This window comes from Zingiber officinale, chromosome 5B (assembly GCF_018446385.1).
Source record: "Zingiber officinale cultivar Zhangliang chromosome 5B, Zo_v1.1, whole genome shotgun sequence".
Lineage (NCBI taxonomy): Eukaryota > Viridiplantae > Streptophyta > Magnoliopsida > Zingiberales > Zingiberaceae > Zingiber > Zingiber officinale.
Genome location: NC_055995.1, coordinates 25664565 through 25679390, shown reverse-complemented (window position 1 = coordinate 25679390; position 14826 = coordinate 25664565). Strand labels below are relative to the sequence as shown.

General features: G+C 36.5%; 1 protein-coding gene across 1 annotated transcript; it reads left to right on the top strand.

Moving 5' to 3' along the window:
* Positions 1 to 3995: 3995 nt before the first annotated feature.
* On the top strand, positions 3996 to 10384 carry LOC121984260 (protein KINESIN LIGHT CHAIN-RELATED 1-like). The gene is made up of 3 exons (XM_042537111.1): positions 3996 to 4838; positions 5124 to 6029; positions 9908 to 10384. Exons 1-3 carry the CDS (start codon positions 4159 to 4161, stop codon positions 10137 to 10139), a joined length of 1818 nt encoding a protein of 605 aa, XP_042393045.1. The 5' UTR covers positions 3996 to 4158; the 3' UTR covers positions 10140 to 10384.
* Positions 10385 to 14826: the final 4442 nt, after the last annotated feature.

The window sequence follows — 14826 nt, the reverse complement described above, 5'->3', positions numbered from 1 at the left end:
TAGGATTTCCACATACCTAACCTTAGTTAGGACTTTTCGTTACCTAACTTTCCGTTAGGATTTTTTCTTACCTAATCTTAGTTAAAACTTTCTGTTACCTAATCTTCAATTAAGATTTTTTCATTCAATTATCTAGTCCTCCCTTAACCTTAACTTCTCTTTCACATATTGTCAAATATCAAAATTCAAACTCAAATTAATATGAATTTAGTCAATTTGATCCACCTTAATCCAAGAACAGTTATACCAACATAAATCACTCAGAAGGATAATAGGATCAGAGTTCAAAATTTAATAGAGAAGAATATTCGGAAGGTCAACTTTGAATAGGTATAAATTGTATTTTAATTTACCCAAAAAGTGAATTAGAAAAAAAATCATCTACCTATTATAAAAAAGTAGAATTATTATACGTTTCTATGGATGATTTTCTAAATCAAATTGAATGAGTTTATTCTCCTTCACCATACATGGATCTTTCACACACATGCTCGCTCAATCCATCAATTTATCCAATGATCTGGCAATCACCTTTTCACTCACAATCAACTCTAATCTTGAATTCATTGATAACTAGCGCTATAAATGAACCAAGTATTCGTGAACAAGTTTGGTGTTCAGCTTAATAAGAGCTTGTTTATGTTCGTTCAATATATATAAGATTAATTAAATAAACAAGCTTAAACAACTCGTTAAGCTAAATAAACAAGCTTGAACACATATGTGTTCAGCTCGTTAACGTTCGTGAACAACATTTGTGAACAACATTCGTGAACAACGCTCATGAACAATGTTCATAAACAATATTCATGAACCATATTCATTAATAAAACTCTTTTCAATATGCTAAATAAACAATAAAATAAAATAAAATAAATAAATAAATTTAAATTATCAAACTCAATAACCAATCAAATAATTAAAAATTTCAAACAATCAAATAAGCTTGAATAAAGAGCTTGATACCATCTAAACGAACCAAACTCGAACTAAGCTCAAGCCAAGCTTGAACCATACTCAAACCAAGCTTGAATTGAGAGCTTGATAACATCTAAACGAACCAAGCTCAAGTCAAGCTTCAAACAAGCTCAAGCTCATAAAAAATAAATCAAGCCAAACTTGAACACTCATTTCAAAAGCTTGGTTCATTTTAAACTCGGCTCGACTTGGTTACCTTATCAAACAAACTTGAACACCCCAAAATTCGACTCGATTCGATTTATTTACAACCCTATTGATAACCTACCATCCATTGCCTATTCAATACTGAGTGAAACCTAATCGAGTGGAACTCGGACACGACGAATGAAAAAAAAACCCTAGGTATCGTGCAAAAGTAAAATATTCAATGGAATAACAAAAGTAGTCACATTCAAATCTAAAATAGGATGAATATTCTAAATATCGACTTTAAGCGTGCGTTATTCGAAACAGAAGAAAAAGGTCCTGCACTTTTAAGATTAATGGGATAAAATTATCCAAAAAAAAAAATCAAGCCAAACCACATCGCTCTCAAAAATCTATTCCTTATTAGGGTTGAATCGCAATGTAGAGATTTTTTTTAATGAGAGGATAATTTGAAAAATACTGACTATTTATATGGATATCTACAAATTCTTTTTAATTTATCCTAATAATTAATAAAAAATTCTTGTAGAACAAAATTGGTCATCTCAAAATTAATCGATTCGAAAAATTAAATACTTCGATTAAAAAAAATCTAAAAAAATCTATTTATTATTAGGTTGTGCTTGTCAAATTTCAAAACAGCATAAGTCCATCTTCCCAATAAATCTCTATTTGCAATAAGCCTGACCTCGGGCTAGATCTAAATCGGACATGACCTAGGCTCGTAACCAAGGTCAAGACAAACCACATAACTATCAAAAATATATTCCTTATTAGGGTTGAATCCCAATGTAGGGATTTTTTTTTAATGGAAAAATCATATGAAAAACACTAGCTATTTAGATGAGCCTCTATGAGTACTTTTTAATTTATCCCGATAATTGATAAAAAAATTTCGTAGAACAAAATTAGTCATCTCTAAAATTAATTGATTCAAAAGATTAAATACTTTGATTAAAAAAATTATTCATTGTCAAATCGTACGGGTCAAATTCCAAACTAGCATCAATCCATCTTCCCACTAAATCTCTATTGAGATAGGCCTGACCCTGAGCTGGATTCAAATCGGATCCGATCTGAACCCGTAACTGGGTCAATAAGCCAGTTTACCTGAACACACATCTCTCAAATTTGGACTAAATATCATAACTAACTAGACTATAACTATTATTATTTCTTAAATTACTTAATTATATAATAACTAATCAATAAATTTTTTTTACTATATTATCATTAATAACTGAAGAAAAATAGGAAAGACACTTATTCAGTTATTAATTAACTTATAATCGTTTACTAAATCGATAAATAATTTCATATATTAATTAATTATTTAATAATAAATTAATATTTTTTTATTATATAATTAGTATTAATAAGTTGAAGCAAACAATTGTATAAATTTTTATATATTTTTAAAAAATTAATATAATAATATTAATCATGGTTAACCGTAAGGAGCCATAAACCCTGAACCATAATAATTTTGAACTGTTAAAATTAAGAGTCAAACTCCAAAAATTATCAAATCGACAATTCGAATCAGCGTCGGATATTGAGGTAGGAGAGACCCAATGTTGCATCCGATCTTTAAGCCCTGATGTTGCATCGATCATACCATTTGAGAGCTACTCATCCACATACAGTAGTCGAATGTATAATCATGTTTTTTCCCTAGTTTAGATATCAATTAGTTGAATAAAATCAAAATATGTTTGAAGGGAAAAAAATAGTAACTAAAAGAAGGTATAATAATTATTTAATCAAGGAAAAATTCGTATGTAGTCCTAAATTAGAATTTAAATTTTGCATATAATTCCTATTGATTATAATTTTTATTTTCACTCACTAGTCAAATATAATGGACACTAATTAATCAAATTATTTTTGATATTTTTAGGTATAAAAAGTCCAAAAATGATTATAATTTATTTTAAATTCATCATATTAAATTAGAATCTAGTATATTTTCTATGAAATTGAGCACGATTCTTTTTTCACCTCAATTAGATGAAAAATATATTAGATTTTCTTTAAATGATGCTCAATTAGATGGAAAATATACTAGATTTTTTTGTAAATGATGTTAAATTTAAGAGAAATTATATTAAGAAGGAAAAAAAATTATACTCAATTTGATAGAAAATATATTTGATTCTAGTATGTAAAGTGTAATTTAAAAATAATTATACTCATTTTAAGACTTTTTTAACTAAAAATTCTGAGAATAATTTTGATAGAAAATATATTCGATTTTAGTTTAAAGTGCTAAATTTAAGAGAAATTACACTCATTTTTTTTTTACTTTTTATATCTAAAAAAAAATCTGAGGGACAATTAGGTAATAATATTTTTATGAGAGAATTAAAATAAATAAAATTTTATATGTAGAGAGTGGAAATAAAATTTTTTGGATATGAAAATTATTTATAGAATTAAAGTTGTGATTGAGGATTTTTTTAATTTATCGTTTAATGAAATGAAATTGAACATTATAATAATAATTATTATTATTTTACTATTTTTTTGGATTAATCAATGGGCCACGCGGATCCACATAACAAGTCAACGCCCACCGCCCAAGAAGGTATCCTTTTGCATTTCCTCTTTTTGTTTTTTGTTTTACTTTTCCTGTGTTTTGGTGACCGTAGGATTCTGATCTCGCGGCGTCGGATGACACTAGACGAGGAAGGGTGGGGGCTAGCACGGCGGCGACAAAGAGGTAAATAAATTGTTAGTCGTGATTTCACCGCGAGGATTATTTTTTTCCCACCGGAGTAAACAGGCATAGGAATCTCGGTAGAGGTAATGAATGATGACCGTGGACTAAGGGAAATGGAAGATTGAAACGGTACCAACTGATCAAATAAATTTAATTTGTGGTCATTCGTTTCCTTCGTCTCTGCTCTCCACTTCGCTTCTATCTTTCGTTTTCTTTACGCACAATTGCCCCGCCCTTTGCCTTCCCCGCAACTTCGTTTCCTCCTCTACCGAAACCCTAGCCTCCGTTCTGCCCCCTTCGGCATCACGATGCCGGGCCTCGTCGCCCCTCCGGAAGCGACGCCTCTTCGGATCGACATCCCCGTTGACGACCAAGATCCAGCTTCGGTGCCTAAGGCGCCATCTCCGGTCCCCAAGAAAACGCCATCCACGACTCCCACCTCCTCCCGTGCCAGGTCCGACGAGCGTGGCTCCTCCTCCGCCGGCAAGCGCCGGATGCCCCTCGGAAGGCCCAACTCTGCTGCCGCTGCGACTACTGATCTAGTCCCGGCTACGATGGACGAGACGGCACTGGATAACCCGGATCTGGGACCATTCTTGTTGAAGCTAGCGCGCAGATCGATCGCGTCTGGGGAGGGGCCGAGCAAGGCGCTGGAGTACGCATTGCGGGCGTCGCAGTCGATCGAGCGGTGCGGAGGGGACGAGCGGCAGCTGGAGTTGGCTATGAGTTTGCACGTCGCGGCGGCGATCTACAGCGGGATGGGGCAGCACGAAGAGGCAGTGGAGGCGCTGGAGCGGGCGGTGGGGGCGACTGATCCGGAGCGGGGTCCTGACCACGCGCTCGCTGCCTTTTCCGGCTACATGCAGCTGGGAGACACCCACGCCGTGGCCGGGCGGATGGAGCAGTCCATCGCGTGCTACACCAAGGGGCTCCAGATTCAGATGGATGCGCTCGGCGAAGCCGATACAAGGGTCGCCGAGACCTGCAGGTGAGCCGCCGTCCGATTCTGAACTTCCACTTCACCTTCAGATCATCGGCCATCCCGGAGTGCGATTGGTGCCCGTTCGCGTGGGCGTCGCAATCGGTTAGGCGAATCTTCCCCTAATTTAACCAAGTCTTGTCGCCTCTGTAGTCCTTATTGAATCTGCACAGTGAAATCCAAAACGAGTCTATAATGCGCGACATGATCCCGATTTCGGACCCGTTTATTTCTTCGTCCAAAACCACGCTCGCTGTGTCATGCTAACCCCTGGTTCATTGATGGCACTCACAGGTACCTGGCGGAAGCTCACGTCCAAGCGATGCAATTCGACGAGGCCGAGAAGCTATGCTACAAGACCCTAGAAATCCACCAGCACAGCGCCCCGGGATCCTTGGAGGAGGCTGCCGACCGTCGCCTCATGGCTCTCATATGCGAGGCCAAGGGCGACCACGAGGCCGTTCTCGATCACCTCGTCCTTGCTTCTATGATTCTCATCTCCCACGCCCAGGACGTTGACGTGGCTGCCGTCGATGTCGGTATCGGAGACAGCCACGTCGCCCTTGGCCGATTCGACGAGGCCATCTTCTCCTATCAGAAGGCCCTCACCATCCTCAAGTCCACGAAGGGAGAGAATCACCAGTCGGTCGCTTCTGTTGTTGTCCGCCTTGCCGGCCTGTACTTTAAGACCGGAAAGCTCCGCGAGTCGAAATCCTACTGTGAGAACGCCCTGAAGATCTACGCAAAGCCCCTGCGTGGTTCCTCTAACGAGGACCTTGTCGGAGGTATGATGGAAATCGCGGCCATTTATGAAGCAATGAGCGACCCGGAGGAGGCATTGAAGCTGCTGCTTAAAGCACTTAAGCTTCTGGAGGATTCACCTGGGCAATGGAGGACGGTGGCAGGGATCGAGGCCCAGATGGGAGTAATATATTACATGGTTGGGCAGTACAACGAGGCAAAGAGCTCATTCGAAAGTTCTGTGTCCAAGTTAAGGACAAGCACAGAAAGGAAATCAGCCTTCTTTGGAGTTTTGCTGAACCAAATGGGCTTAGCGTCCCTGCAGTTGTTTAAGGTCGATGAGGCAGCCACGCTTTTTGAGGAAGCAAGGGCAGTTTTGGAGAAGGAATGTGGGACGTCCCACAAGGATACCCTTGGGGTCTGTAGCAATCTTTCTGCCACTTATGATGCCATGGGAAGGTAAGCCACATTTTCTCCTTCGTATGCCATTTTAGATGTTCATTCTCTCTTCCTTGTTAATTATATTCTTAAATCATTATTTTTCAAAAAATAAAATAAAAGGGTGATCCTTATTTTAATTATCATTAAAAAGCTCTTCATATTGTAAATTATTAAAACAGTGTTTCATATTTTGAAAATATACCTGTCCAATATTGTTGTAGTTAGCCAAATCTGCTCCAATTGGAACATAGTTTCTTCATGTTGTACCAGTTTTGATCAAAACAACTTCACATTAGCAAAACTATTCCAATTGTATTTAATCAATTTTGATTAAATTTGAATAATTTTAAGCATGTTAGAGATTCTGATCAAAACTGTTACAACTGTGCTAAAATAGGAGTATGTTTTGTATATGAGGCACTCTTTTTATTGTTATTTCAAAATGGGATGCTCGATAGTAAAAATAAAGAGCACCCTTTTAATTTTTAATTTTTTTTTCTTTCTTAAAATCATTTTTTAGTTGCATGAGTGTTCTTGTGAAACCTACTGACTTAAATATACTGGTGGGAGTATCTAAAATTTTCTCGACGAAACGCAAGTCTGAGCTTTGAAATAGCTTATGTCCAAGTTCCAGCCATGCTAGTGCATTCTCTACCTCAACTTTGGTGGCCAACAAGATTCTACAGTTGATCTGAATTATTAGCTTTTGGTATTTTTGCCATCTTAGCTGTAGATGTAGAGTCGAGCTTAATGAAACTATAAATTGAATAATATAAACTACTTTCTCCTGCCAATTCCAAAAAATAATAATAACTTCTTACTTTCATAATTTAGAAAAAAAAATCAATGTAAAATAACCACCTTAGTCAACTGAAACCAAGATGAAAGTCTAGCAAACTCCAATATTAGTAACTCCACATTTCCTAAGTTCTGATGAGCTAGTTTGTCTAATTATTCTTCATGCTGTTTTAAGATGTCTGAGGAAACAGAATATTCTGGAAGGTTTTGGTAGTTTTATACTATGTTGGCTTGATAGAAACGAGCAGTTAAATGTTTCTTCATTGATGTATCTCATTTGACATACTTGATGAGAAACAACAGGTTCTTCTTATGTAATGGCAAATAATCTGGTCGCTGCGTCTCTCTGATGCTGGTTTTTCTTTCCACTGTCAATGCACTTTATGCCTTGTTATGCAACCCTTTTGTTCCTCATGTGTCGTAGTGCATCTCATGACTTGACTTCTTCCTTATATTTAACTTTTTCCCTATATCTTAAGCATGTTTCTTAGTCTTTTAAAGACACTTTTTGTTGTGGCCTTTTAGCTTAGGTTGAAGAGTGAGGCTACAAAACCAAAGTGATTCCCAAAAGTGTTGCCCCAAATATTTTGTTTAGATACCTTAGTCAGCAGCAGCTGAAAAGAGTTAAGGGGGAAAATTACACTCCAAGAGGAGCAAAATACTTAGATGATTAAAAATTTCTAAGAAATTCTAAACGCTTATAATGTTATATAAGAAAGTAAACAAAAAAAAAAAAAATAGGGCTTAATCCACAGAGTAACTCCATTCTGTGTGGACTGATAGATTACATCAATTAGAAAGAAAAAAAAATTAGGGTAAATAAATATTTCCTTGTACTTAGGGCTTTCATCTTAAGATTCACTTTTTCACTCAGTATATGCTCACTTAGTGGGAGGGATCTAGGATCTAGAATAGAGAGGGAGGAGGAAAGTGAGGAAGAAAGAAAACTATATTTAGTTGAAAGGATAAATGGAGAGAAAGGAACCAAGGACTCCTTTGGCCTCTCCATTCCACCTAAATTGATTTGTCCAACATTAGACACATGGAAGGAAAAGAGGGGTGCTTCCATTGACAGTTGATTATTGCCCATTGTCAGTTGTCCATCAAACGCTAGTGGTCATAAGTCATCAATAGGTTGGCTGTAGATAATCATTAGCGACTGCTGGCCAGCTACCTGTGGTCATTAAGCATCACCGATGAACCTTCCCAATGTAGTATAGAGAAGAGGTTGAAGAAGAAAAATATAAATGTAAAATTTCATTTCTTTCCCTTCTCACCAAGTAAAGAATTCAAGCCTTCTCTTTCCTCCCATTCTCTCCTTTCCCTTTCCTTTCCCTTCCCTTTCCCTTCCCTTTAATCTCTTTCTCTTGAAGTAAACATAACCTTAGTCTTGGTAACAAGGTGTCTAATGTCTAGCTACTAGCACGTACATTCCACCAAGTTATCTTAATTACTTACTGAATTAATACAGATCAATTAGGATAACTTGGATACAAATGAAAGGAGAGATGTGGTTGTGGTTGGACTTCAGCCAGGGAGTCTGACATTTCCCTCCTTGCCTCGATCCTCCTGAAAGATGGAGTGCATCATCCCTCTGACCATGTAAGGACAGTAGTAATTTGACATTACTTCGATCAATCCAGCTTCATTGTTGGAAGACTAAAGGATTTGATCTCCCTCCTTTATGAGCTTTCCTTGGAGGTAGATAACAAGTGTCTACATCGGCCTCCTTGATTTCATCATTTATCCCTTAAGTAGCGGAGTGTACTTCAGAACCATAGAGGTCATCTTGATGAATATGGTTGTCTGTGCCAATTATTCATTGCTCCATAAGTAGCGATGGGACTTAGGAGATTCTCTTGTTCCTCATTTGGAATACCAACAAAGGGTGAGAATGGAGCACGCATCCTTTTGACTTGAATTTATTTAGGTCACTTCCCTCGGGCCATTGAGGTTCTTTACAGGGTAAGCTGTGATTTTTTATGGGACTCTATGAACTGTCTGCTCCCTTGGGTACACCATAAGGGTGTTATCATTTGCTTCATCATCCAAGGTTTCCCCCTGGTTTGGAATCAACATGAGATGGAGGAGATTATTGTCATATGTTTGGCATTCTTGTGACCACATTGTTGATTGCAAACAGCTAGAACACTGAGACGATTATCGCTTTTGGGTATATGTCAATTCCTCACAAGGCCAACGTTCATGTTGCAAGCTGGAGGTATATGATCTACAGTGGAGTCACTGTGGTGATCAACATTAGATGGTGGTACTTGCCTTAGAGAAGGCCTGGACCAGTTATTTCTATGGCATTATTCAGGGGATTGAGCTGCCAACTACATTACGAAGAATCCCCACTGCTATTGAGTAAGTCTTCTAAAGCTAGGTGGGACTCTCCATACCTCTCCGTCAATGTTGAGGAAGCACAACCTAATGCATTGGGGCCTTCCCTAGATTGGTAGAACATTTTGTCTCCTTTTGCTTCCATCCATCTCATCCCTTCCTGTTTAATGGCTGACTTTTATGATTCACGCAATCATGTTGGCAAGGTTGTATCAGAGTCCGCACCTTCTAACTTCCTACTCTTTTACAAATTGTCCATATGTTGGTCCCTTGTTCTTGGGAGACCTTTGGTCCCCATTGAAATTGTCCTTCTTGTCTCCATGAAGATTGCTATGCTATTTACAGATGGCCTCTATCTGGAATGGCCGCTTGTCACCTTCACCACCCCTTGTTGCGTGTTCCTGCAATAGACTTCCAAGTTATTAGGCACCCACCTGCGCATCTTGGACCACAGGTTATGAGTCTCCTAACATAGACTCATTTACACTTTTGAAGCTGTGCTAGACTCGCGATAAGGCGGCACAACACCTCTTGTTCAACTGCAGGATCAGATGACAGCCACCCTAGTGCGATGGCCTGGGAGAGCTGCTTCTTGATCTGATTCTTTGGTTGTTAAGTTCCTCTTCTTAGATGGGCTCGCTAACATTTGCATTTTAGAATTATAAATTGTATCTTGATTTATCTTGTTATGACAGATTTTCCAGCCTTTATTTCTGTTCTTACAATTTAGGAAAGTATGAATTTTTATTTGATAGGGTGGAAGAAGCAATTGATCTTCTGGGAAATGTGCTTAAGTTAAGGGAAGAGAAGCTCGGTACTGCAAATCCTGATTTGGACGACGAGAAGAAAAGGTTAGCCGAGCTTCTAAAAGAAGCAGGCCGGTCAAGAAACAAGAAACAAAATCCTCTTGAAAACCTTTTGGTCACTAATTCTCAGAGAGCGAAGGAGGTTAGGAAGAAGTGGTCAGCCTTCGGGTTTAAAGGTTGAGAGAAAGCAAGCCCTTCACTGGCGTCCCTTGTAAATAAAAATGCATTGTAAAGGTTCAATAGAGAAATTTGGTGATTCCTTATTGTCTGGGACTTTTGTTTTTTTTTTTTTTTTTGCTTTTCCATTGCTTTCATGTTTTATTCATTTTGCCCTTTTTATCATCTCTGGGATATACTTTATTATGTGAGATGGGTGAAACTCTTGTCATTAAAGACTCCTTTAGTGATGAACAATTTTTATTATTATTTTTTTCGTCTACTTTTCCGACTACATTTTTGCGCAACTGATTTTTTAAAGGGTATGATATTTATTTGTACGTACGTAGTGGCCGGGCTACAACTTGCCTGTTGGAGCAGTTTTTATTTTTATTTTTATTTTTTGCCTAAAAATAAATGAAAGGTACATAAGATTTTTGTTAATACCTCTTTTGTAAAGCTATTCAGTCAGTATGGGCAACCAGTTGAAAATTGATTGAGAATTTACCACTCCATTTGAGTTGCATTACAAGTTCTTTGTGGCTAGGTTTCATGAAAGCAAAAAATAGTTAATTTGGAATATAATTCACCAAGGCCAAACAGAACATCCCTTGCATAAAGGTAAATCAATGTCATGTATTCAAAATAATAATAAAAAAATGTGTATAAATTGTATATCTCGGTTGGATTTTATCTCCATGGGTTTATTTGTAATTTTTTTTAGTTAGTATTAAGTATTTGGATGTTTGAATTGATTAATTTTGAGATGATCGGTCTCACAAAAATTTTTCATCGGTTATCAAGATAAATCGAGAAATGCTCATACACTTAATTAAGGGTAACTTAATTATGTTTAAGGGTAACTTACAAGTAAGGAACATAATTTTATTTATTTAGATCATGAACAAAATATGTCGATCCAAAGGAAGACATATTAAGTGGCTAATTAAGATTGTTATGAGCCGTGGTTTTGTATAACTCAAATAAATTGTCGATTATGCATATAATGTATAAGCCCAAATAAAGACATTTTTCTAAAATTCTTCCTTAGAAAATTAGAAAATTGTTAAAGTTTTTCAAAATACTTATCTTAATCTTATTTTCATATATTTTACCTTAGAAAAATTTCAAAACTATTACTTGGGTTTTCATCTTGAAAGTTCTTTAAAAAATTGATGCTTACCGTTATGACCCGTATTTTTTTATATGTGTCAAAGGGGGAGAGATATTGAATTTAGGGAGAGTTTAACTTTAAGGGGTTATTTCAAGTTATCATATTTTTTAACTTAACTTTGAACCAGATTATCAAATATCAAAAATAGAGAGATTGTTGGTGCAGGGAGCACCATAATCGAACATATGTTTTGATGTTGTCAAAGATTCAAGTAAGTCTTATTGTTATCTAATGAATTGATCAAGTGTGCAAGATGCTCAACTTATAAAGTCCTAGTAAGTCAGCTGTATTTGATACTAGACAAAGAAAGTTTCAGCAGATCGTGCAAACTAGGTAGGAAGTTAAGATGGGTCAAGTAGATCTAACATTGGATTCAATAGGTCTGGCAAGCTAATCCGATGTTGAACGGTTAAAGTCCAAACAGGTCTGGAGGACCCGAGTTTGATAGGTAAGTTGAGGTAACCTCTTGGAAGGAGTGCAGAGAGGTTGTGTCCTGGTCAGGATAAATCTTAGGCACTGATCCAACTAAATAAACCAACAGAGATTTCTAAATTGAGATCAAAACAGTCCTTAATGTCTTTATCATGCATATTATCTATTTGTACTAATCTTATTTTGCAGGTTTTATTACTATTGCATCTGCTAACTCTGTGTTAAAGATAAGTGAAAATTGAGCTGACCGTAGGTTCGGTCAACTGATAAGTGGGATTAGTCGACCGATACATCTAGCATGGCACAATACCAATCAGAGATTTGTAAAAATTAGAAATATAGAGTTATCTGTTGATTGATACATTAGATCAGTCGATCGATACATATTTGGTAACCGCATGAGGCAAGAAAGGAAATAGAGTTCTGTTGACTGATCAACAAGATCAGTCAACCGATAAAAATAAGGAAAGACAAACATGTCAATTCGAATCACAGCAAACAAGGAATGTATGGGGTTCAGCCGATAGATAAAAAGATTAGTCGACTGAACTTATCAGTCGATTGAATGGGTTTTCAGTCGACCGAACAATGTCTATAAAATAAGTCCTCGAGGTATGAGCTCAGCACAATCTTCCTCTCTGATTCATTTTGCTTCTGCCGCTACTGTTCATGCAAGTGTCAATACTTCTGCTATGAAAAGCTCTCCAATAACTTCGCTTAATCTTCTTATTAGTGTTGTTGGTAATCTCTTTTTATACTTGCACTTATTCATTGGAGATAGTAGGATTGTTACTATCATCTTTCGTACTTGTATAAATTGGCTTCTCGGATGAACTATATTTGAATTGTCCATCGAAAACGATCAACGATTATAGGCCTTGGCGTAGTAGTCACTGGACTACAAACCAAGTAAAACTGATTGTGTCTTAGCTTTGAGTTTTTGTCTCCTTTTTATTCTGCTACAAACTATACTTTGATTCGGTTTTACTAATATGAAAAAGAAAAAGATTTCAATCGAACGATATTCACCCTCCCCCCTCGTCTATTACGATCCAACATTATATACTTGAGGATAATCGCATTCAGCAATATTCAAAAGTATAGAGTTTTTCCCAAAATAAGTAATCTCGGATGGTCTTTTTTTTTTTTTTCCTATGCTCTTAAGTAAAGGGTTATTATTTGTATGAGTTATTTCTATTATGGGAGGATAGTCATATCATAATCCATAGTTCTGATAGAACTTTCTAGATATTGAACAATCATCGATGGTCGTGATATGGTAGATGTGGTGGCATGAATTCAGCTGGGTTCATAAGATTTACCTCTTTAAGTTGTTTTCTAGCAATTACATTTTGTTATTCATCAAAATATAATTCTCAATCATCTTCAAGTTTTTGTTGCCTTTTTCGAAATGTTCAAGTTCAGCCAAGTTAGTTGGAGTTAGATAAGTTGTCATTTCTACTAGCATATGTACATATTCATCTAGATCATCAAAAATATCTAATTATAGATCTTGATTAAGCATACAATTCATATTAGTTATTTGTTAGTTAGTAATCCTAGTATCAATTATGAAATGATTGTAAAAGACTTATTTTTATATCATATTTCATTATTAATTAAAAGACAAAGTTGGTTATTATATTTATTTCAGTTCAGTGCCGATTGAATAAATATAATAATATCCTTGGGTAGTATGTTCTTATTGTTGGTTGCTACTCGGAAAACCTATAGGTTCCACTGTACAAAAATTTTGTACAAAGGTCTGAACCTTTTCCTAGCTACCATGTGTTCTTTTAAATTAAATTTTGGATCGCCTGCGGAACTTAACACGTTTGATCCAAAACTTAATCTATTTGTTCTTTTAGGTTTTGACTTGGATCTCCTGCGGAACTTAACACGTTCGACCCAAGTCTCCTTAAGTTATTAATTCCATTAAATATTAATTTCCATAAAAGGTTCCCAGTACTGACGTGGCGAGGCACATGACCTTCTTGGATATGGGAGCAACCACCACCGACTAGACAAAACCTTTAATAGAAAGCTAATATTTAATTTCCTAAAATAACTTTAGGTTAACCAAAGAGAACAATCAAATCACAAGGAAAAGAAAGAAACAAAGAACACAACTTGAAAAACATATTCGAAATTCTAGAACGTAAGCCTCTTGTATTTGGTATTATTTCCATAAATAACTAGCATGATGCGGAAAGAAAAATTACTAGTTATACCTTCTAGAAAGACCTCTTGGTCTTCTACCGTATTCCTCTTCTAACCTCGGACGTTGTGTGGGCAACGATCTTCCAAGATGAGAAACCACCAAGCACCTTCTTTTCCTTTCTTCAAATTTCGGCCAAGCACAAAGCTTCCAAAAGATGAAGATCTTTTCCACCAACCAAGCTCCAAGGGATGCAAGAAACAAAACCTCCTTTCTCTCCTTCTTCTCCTAGCTAGAACCGGCCACCATCAAGAGCTCCAAGAGAGGTTGCCGCCGGCCATAAGAAGAGAAGAGGAAGAAGCTAGGGCCGGCCACCAAGGAGGAAAAGAGAGGAGAAGAATAATAGAGTTATTCTCACATGAAGGCACCTCTACCCCCTCTTTTATAATCCTTGGTCTTGGCAAATAAGGAAATTTTAATAAAAACTTCCTTAATTCTTTTGCCATGAAAAGGAAAATTTATTTAATTAAAAATAATTTTCTCCTCATAAATATCATGGCCGGCCACTTCTAATCTAAAACAAGGAAAGTTTAATTCACACAAGAATTAAAACTTCCTAATTTATTTCTAGAAATTTATAAAAATTTCTCTAATAATTTTAATTCCTTCATGATTGATTAGTAAAAAGGAAATTTAAAATTAAAAAATCCTCTCCTTTTAATTCCACGTGATCGGCCTTAGCATTAATCAATATTGGCAAGCTTTTCTCACGTTGACTTAAATTGCAATAAAAAACGTGAGTTGCTTAAACAAGCTTCTCATGTGAATTTGCAATCAAATATGTGAGTTGCTTAAACACAAGCTTCTCACATGAATTTGCAAACAAAAACGTGAGTTGCTTAAACAAGCTTCTCACGTTGAATTAATTTGCAAGCAAAAACCGTGAGT

Bases quoted from the DNA above. Each gene is read 5' to 3' on its own strand.
- LOC121984260 (XM_042537111.1), top strand. From the start codon at position 4,159: ATGCCGGGCCTCGTCGCCCCTCCGGAAGCGACGCCTCTTCGGATCGAC. The intron at 4,839-5,123 runs GTGAGCCGCCGT...TGGCACTCACAG, and splicing joins AGGGTCGCCGAGACCTGCAG to GTACCTGGCGGAAGCTCACG. The intron at 6,030-9,907 runs GTAAGCCACATT...TTTATTTGATAG, and splicing joins ACTTATGATGCCATGGGAAG to GGTGGAAGAAGCAATTGATC.